General features: G+C 50.9%; 1 protein-coding gene across 1 annotated transcript; it reads right to left on the bottom strand.

Moving 5' to 3' along the window:
- Window positions 1–2,021: 2,021 nt before the first annotated feature.
- LOC148042348 (uncharacterized) lies at window positions 2,022–5,741 on the bottom strand. Its single transcript, XM_087702998.1, has 2 exons — window positions 5,394–5,741; window positions 2,022–5,257 (listed from the first exon to the last, which is right to left on the bottom strand). The coding sequence occupies exons 1-2, from the start codon at window positions 5,465–5,467 to the stop codon at window positions 3,631–3,633; spliced, it is 1,701 nt and encodes a 566-aa protein (XP_087559124.1). The 5' UTR covers window positions 5,468–5,741; the 3' UTR covers window positions 2,022–3,630.
- Window positions 5,742–6,089: the final 348 nt, after the last annotated feature.

The following is a 6,089-nucleotide window of genomic DNA, read 5'->3' as shown; positions in this document are numbered from 1 at the left end:
TTATGGAAGGAAAGAGGATTGTTAAATGCAAAGGGGTCAACTATTAAGTATGGTCCACAAATTTTAGAATTGTTGGAAGCAGTCTGGCAGCCAAAAGAAGTAGCAGTCATACATGTCAAGGGGCATTCTAAGGAAGACACCCTTTACGCGAAAGGGAACCGGGCTGCAGATAGGGCTGCTAAGGAAGCTGCCCTACGATGCTCAGATGGAACAGCTACCCGAATTCCCATGTCTCCGTCCATACCCCCCTTCCCCGGCCTCTTATACACCCGGGCACAGGGCATGGGCCAGGTTTATCGGAGGCAAGGAGGGGAACGATGGGTGGCGGGTAGAGAGCAAAGTTATTCTACCAGATGCACCTCTAAGGATTCCTTTAAAACAAAATTCGTTATCTGCAGGACTACATCACCCAGGGCATCCGTTTCAGCCTGCAGACTGGACGCTTGTAAAGACGCGGGGACCAACAACCTCCTTGGATCAGCAGTGGAAGGGACCCTTTCAAGGGCTTCAGACCACCCATACAGCCCTAAAAGTGGAAGGCCGGGCATCTTGGATTGATCACTTCCAGAGTGAAGAAATACCCACGATCTGCCCGTCCGGATCCCTGGACTGCGCAGCCTGTGACTTTCTCAGTAGCAGAACTGGGACTGAAGTTATTGTTCTGGAACCAAAAGCCTCCGGAACCATAGTTGTGTGAGAGGAGAACTGCCATCTCCCGTAGGTGTTTTCTCAATTAGAACATTTCCCCAGGTGTTTGTAGCTACCCACACAAGGATTAGGAGTTACCCAATTATTACCACTAGCTGATTGGTGCGTCTGTGTGCATGAAGGCTAAGATATTAAGACAAATAAACTTAACAACCTTTGGGATGAGACCACATGATTTTGTTATGTATCTGTGCTCTTCCCATATAGGTGGGTACCTATGTTATGCCCACTTTACCTGAAAGGAAGACTGGAAACCACAGGAATCTTGAACAACTCAGAAAGTACCTGAAGAATACCAACCCCTTTCTTTGCTCCGTGGGCTCTGGTCCCTCAATAATGCTTTGTATCATATACAAGCGGTGGAGGAAATCCTAGCCAAGGAGACTGGGGAGGTTTTATTGCTGCAGCAAAAGAACAAGAAGCCATTTGGACAATGACAGTTCAGAATAGAATGGCTCTAGATATGATATTGGCATCCTAAGGAGATGGGTGAGCACTACTTGGACAACAATGCTGTGTGCAGATTCTGGAGAAATCCTGGAATTCCACAGCTGAACTACACACATCACAAAGAGAGCTGCAACCCCCCCCCTCCCCCATGGAGGAATGGAAAGAGAAGTGGCATTGACTGACAGGAGGGTTGCCTGATTTCACTGGTTAAGGACCTAATAATGACCCTGGCAGGCAAAGTCATTGTTCTCTGAATCACCTGTTGTGCATTACAATGCCTTCTGCTTTGCCTCCCCACCTGTAAGTAAACCAGGAGGTCTCCCAGTGCAGGGATATTGCTGTTGGGTGAACCTTGGAAAAGGAGATCATTTTCAGATTCAAAGGGGGGGGGATGATGGGCTGGGTGCTAAAGCAAGGTCATAGCACACACTTGAAAGTAAAGCAGGAAGACTGTAATTGGGGTCTGGGGCTCTGTCTGTCTCACAAGAACAAAGGATGCTTATCAACAGGAAATATGCATGTGTAAAGCTTGCAGCAATTATGGGTAGCTAGAAAGTTGATAAAAGTAAGGAGAATTAGACAACTTGCAGAGCTCAGCTAAAAGTTAGGAATCGAGATGGCCGGCAGCCAATGAAAGGCCTGTTAGAGAACTCCTGGGGCCTTCGTTAGCCAAGGCTTAGGAATGGCACAGCTAGAGACCAATAGAACAAATGGTAGAATTATTGCTAAAGTGTTTTTTAGAGGATATTTCTTATTATTTCACCTTGTCCCGCCTTCTCCTTTAGTGAAAATGTATAAAGCTTTCTTAATCCTTTGTTCTTGGCCTTTTGACCAGGAACGTTTTTCCTTGGAGTCCTCCAATAAAAAGCAATCAGAAAACCTGCCCCTCCTGTCTGGGTCCACCATTGGCTTCCACACCAGGCTCAGACCCCAATTGGGGAGAAGACAAGCGTGTCTTTAAACAGCAACTGCGTGGATACATTTTCTTCCTGGATATCTGAATTTGGAATTCATGCCCAAAAGGAGACCGTCTCCAGTTAAAGAGGAGCTAAGGAGGAGAATCTCCTGCTAGTGAATTTCCTCATAGAAATCAATATCTCATTGTTGGGGGGAAAAAGAATCAGGAAATCATTCAGCGTTGATATTCTCCAAGTTGGATTCTTTCTGGGTCTTCAGCTGCTGGAGCCCTCAACATTTGGAAGATGGGCAAAAGAGCGTCATGTCCTTGGGGATTCAGCATCATGAAGCCACGCAGGATTTTCATATCTTACTCTCCAAACTCAGGCACTAAGTTTGGTGTGGAGCCGAAAAGAACTTGATTGCCTGAATTGGGGAGAGTTTGAGAGAAGCAAAGGGGAGCCCAACTGCCAATGACTCTGGGTGGCTTACAAGAGAGGACAATAAAACGGGGAAGAAGATGGGCAAAACACTGTATGAAAATCCAAAGCTCCCAATGGCTCAACGAAGAGCCAACCCAGGGGTGGAGGGCTATGTCGCAGGGCACAGTGGCACAGGCAGCAGCCGCAACAGGAGTCCCTTCCAAAGAGGGAGAGGGTGTAGGAGGAAAAACACACACACACACAAACACACACGGTTTCCAAGGGCTCAAAAAGGTTGAAAACTGCAACCAGGAAGGGGGCAGTATTGGAGGGGATTTCCCCCCACTGCTGCAGTTTTTGGAAAGGAGGAGCAGGTGGATGTGGGGAGGGAGGGGCTGGTAAGGCAGCTAAAGTGGGGAGGGGCTGGCTGACTACCATGCTTAATGTCTCTGGGGTGTATAGGGCACTGCACACCAAGACAACTAGACACAAGAACAGGTTTCCCCCACCTGCCATCACTCTGCTCAACAACAAATTCCCACACCTCCTCCTAAGACTGCATTACTATCTTCTTCTTACTCTTCTCGGTAACTGTCTCTCCCCACTTATGACTATGTTGCTTTTATCTTTACAATTTAGATGGTTCTGTTTCTTTCTTAGTATGATTTGATTGCTTATTAGTAACTTACGACTATCACCGAGTGTTGTATGTTGATAGATGCCTTTTATTTTACTTCAGGTACACTGTGAGAGGCGATGCACCAAAGACAAATTCCTTGCGTGTCCAATCACACTTGGCCAATAAAGAATTCCCTTCTGCTCTGTCCTATTAACGGAGGACATTTCTTGGGTGAGAAGTGAAGGGAAAGAAAATCCAGTTGCCTCCTGAAAAAGCACCTTCGGGATGAGATCTGCTGCTTGAGCAGAGGGTTGGGCTAGAAGACCTCTAAGGTCCCTTGCAGCTTGCTTGTTCTTATTGTGTCAGCTGAGAAGGGAACTTCCTCCATCGGTTTAAGCCTCACTGGGCTCCAGCATCAGATTAGCTGAGGTCTTCAGTGCAAAACGAGGAGAGCATTAAAAGAGTGGAAAACTCTGTGGCCCCTTCAGCTTTCGCTCGCCTGGCTGCACCCCCAGACCTCCCAACCCACCTTGCCTAGGGGAGGACCCCGGAGGGAGGGAACGGCTGCAGTCCCAGGAGGGACCCTCGGCCTCCCCCTGTCTGAATGCGGGGATTGGGCGGAGGATTTTCTCCTGAATGGATCCTTTGATGTTTATAAAGGTCGCCCCTCCGACTGAAGCTCTTTCCACACTCCAGACATTTATGAGGTTTTTCTCCTGTGTGGATCTTTTGATGTCTATAAAGGCTGCTCCCCTCACTGAAGCTCTTTCCACACTCCAGACATTTATGAGGTTCTTCTCCTGTGTGGATCCTTTGATGTGCATAAAGGCTGCTCCTCCGACTGAAGCTCTTTCCACACTCCAGACATTTATGAGGTTTTTCTCCTGTGTGGATCCTTTGATGTGCATAAAGGCTGCTCCTCTGAATGAAGCTCTTTCCACACTGCAGACATTTATGAGGTTTTTCTCCTGTGTGGATCCTTTGATGTCTATAAAGGCTGTTCCTCTCACTGAAGCTCTTTCCACACTCCAGACATTTATGAGGTTTTTTTCCTGTGTGGATCCTTTGATGTGCATAAAGGCTGCTCCTCTCACTGAAGCTCTTTCCACACTCCAGACATTTATGAGGTTTTTCTCCTGTGTGGATCCTTTGATGTGCATAAAGGTGGCTCCTCTGACTGAAGCTCTTTCCACACTCCAGACATTTATGAGGTTTTTCTCCTGTGTGGATCCTTTGATGTGCAGAAAGGCTGCTACTCTGACTGAAGCTCTTTCCACACTCCAGACATTTATGAGGTTTTTCTCCTGTGTGGATCCTTTGATGTCTATAAAGGTTGCTCCTCTCACTGAAGCTCTTTCCACACTCCAGACATTTATGAGGTTTTTCTCCTGTGTGGATCATTTCATGTGTATAAAGGTCGCTCCTCAGACGGAAGCTCTTTCCACACTCCAGACATTTATGAGGTTTTTCTCCTGTGTGGATCCTTTGATGTGCATAAAGGTTGCCCCTCTCACTGAAGCTCTTTCCACACTCCAGACATTTATGAGGTTTTTCTCCTGTGTGGATCCTTTGATGTGCATAAAGGTTGCCCCTCTCAGTGAAGCTCTTTCCACACTCCAGACACTTATGAGGTTTTTCTCCTGTGTGGATCATTTCATGTTTATAAAGGTCGCTCCTCTCACTGAAGCTCTTTCCACACTCCAAACATTTATGAGGTTTTTCTCCTGTGTGGATCCTTTGATGTCTATAAAGGTCGCTCCTCTGACTGAAGCTCTTTCCACACTCCAAACATTTATGAGGTTTTTCTCCTAAATGGACCTTTAGGTGCTTTCGAAGATACTTATTTCCCTTGAAGAATTTTTCACATTCCGGGCACTGATATTTCTCTTCTTCCTCCTGGATCCTTAGGGGATTTGGGGGTCTTCCGAAGGACCCTCCGCCCTCCAGGTCCGTCTCGGCGTCTCCCCCCGTTTCCTCCTCCTCGCATCGCCCTCCAGGCAACCGCCTTTCCTGGGCTCCCGCTGGGCTCATCCCTCCTGCAGCTCCGGAGCCCCCCGGCCTTTCCCCGCCGTCTCCCGGGGCTGCTCCGCGGGGCCCGCTCTCCTCCTCCTCTCTGGCGGCGCTTCCTTCCTTCCCTCCCCCGCCGGGCTCCTCCGTCCTCCTGCAGGGGAGAAAGAGAGGCGGGTCACGGCGGCGTCCCCCTCACCGCAGGAGAGGCCCAGGCCGAGGCCTCCCCTCCCGAGGACCCGAAGGAGACCCTCACAGGCTGCCACTCTGTCCCAGCAGCCTCTACTTACTTCCGGTTTCTCCGCCTCCGAAGGGAACCGCTCCTTCCGTCAGCTCTCTGGTTCCGAAAGCGAAGGCGCTCCATTTCCCAGCCCCTCCTTCCTGCGAAGCCCCGCCTCCTCCTCTCCAGGCACCGACTCCTTGTCGTTCCCCCGAAGGAGAGAAAGGGACCCGCTATAACAGTTCGGTTCTCAGCCTTCCTGATGCCGTTCGACACGGTTCCTCCTGCGGCGGTGACCCCCAAGCGCCAAATTGGGCTCCAGCCTTCCCTTCGCCGCCACGTTCCTTTCCTTTATTTCATTCTCCGCGCCTGGTTCTCCGCCTCAGCAACGGTCCCTCTTGGCCTCCGTAGCTCCGCCCACCGATCGCCGTCGCTGGGAGGGAGCTACTATCCCAGCGTCCTCTGCGCTTGCGCGTCTGTCCCCACTCCGGCCCCTCCTTCCGCCCCGCCCCCCGCCCACAGCCAGCCGCACGGAGAGGCGGAGGGAGGGCGGAGCTTCGGTGGGAGGAGCCGTGGTGGCCCCGCCCCTCCCGCCGCCCCTCCCCTTCGGGCGGCTCCTTTGGGCGCGGGAGGCTCCTGGCGGGGGCGGCGGAGCTTCGCCCGGGGAGCTGAAGGGGAGGCTCCGAAGGGAAGGCCCGCCTCCTCCCTTCCCCGGCTTCTCCTGCCAGGGAGACGCAGCAGCACGCAGGCTCCGAAGACTTCCAGG

This window comes from Thamnophis sirtalis, unplaced genomic scaffold, assembly GCF_051295495.1.
Source record: "Thamnophis sirtalis isolate CommonGarterSnake01/CBP01778 unplaced genomic scaffold, rThaSir2_p1.2 scaffold_18, whole genome shotgun sequence".
NCBI lineage: Eukaryota > Metazoa > Chordata > Lepidosauria > Squamata > Natricidae > Thamnophis > Thamnophis sirtalis.
This window is presented reverse-complemented; position numbering and strand designations above follow the sequence as displayed.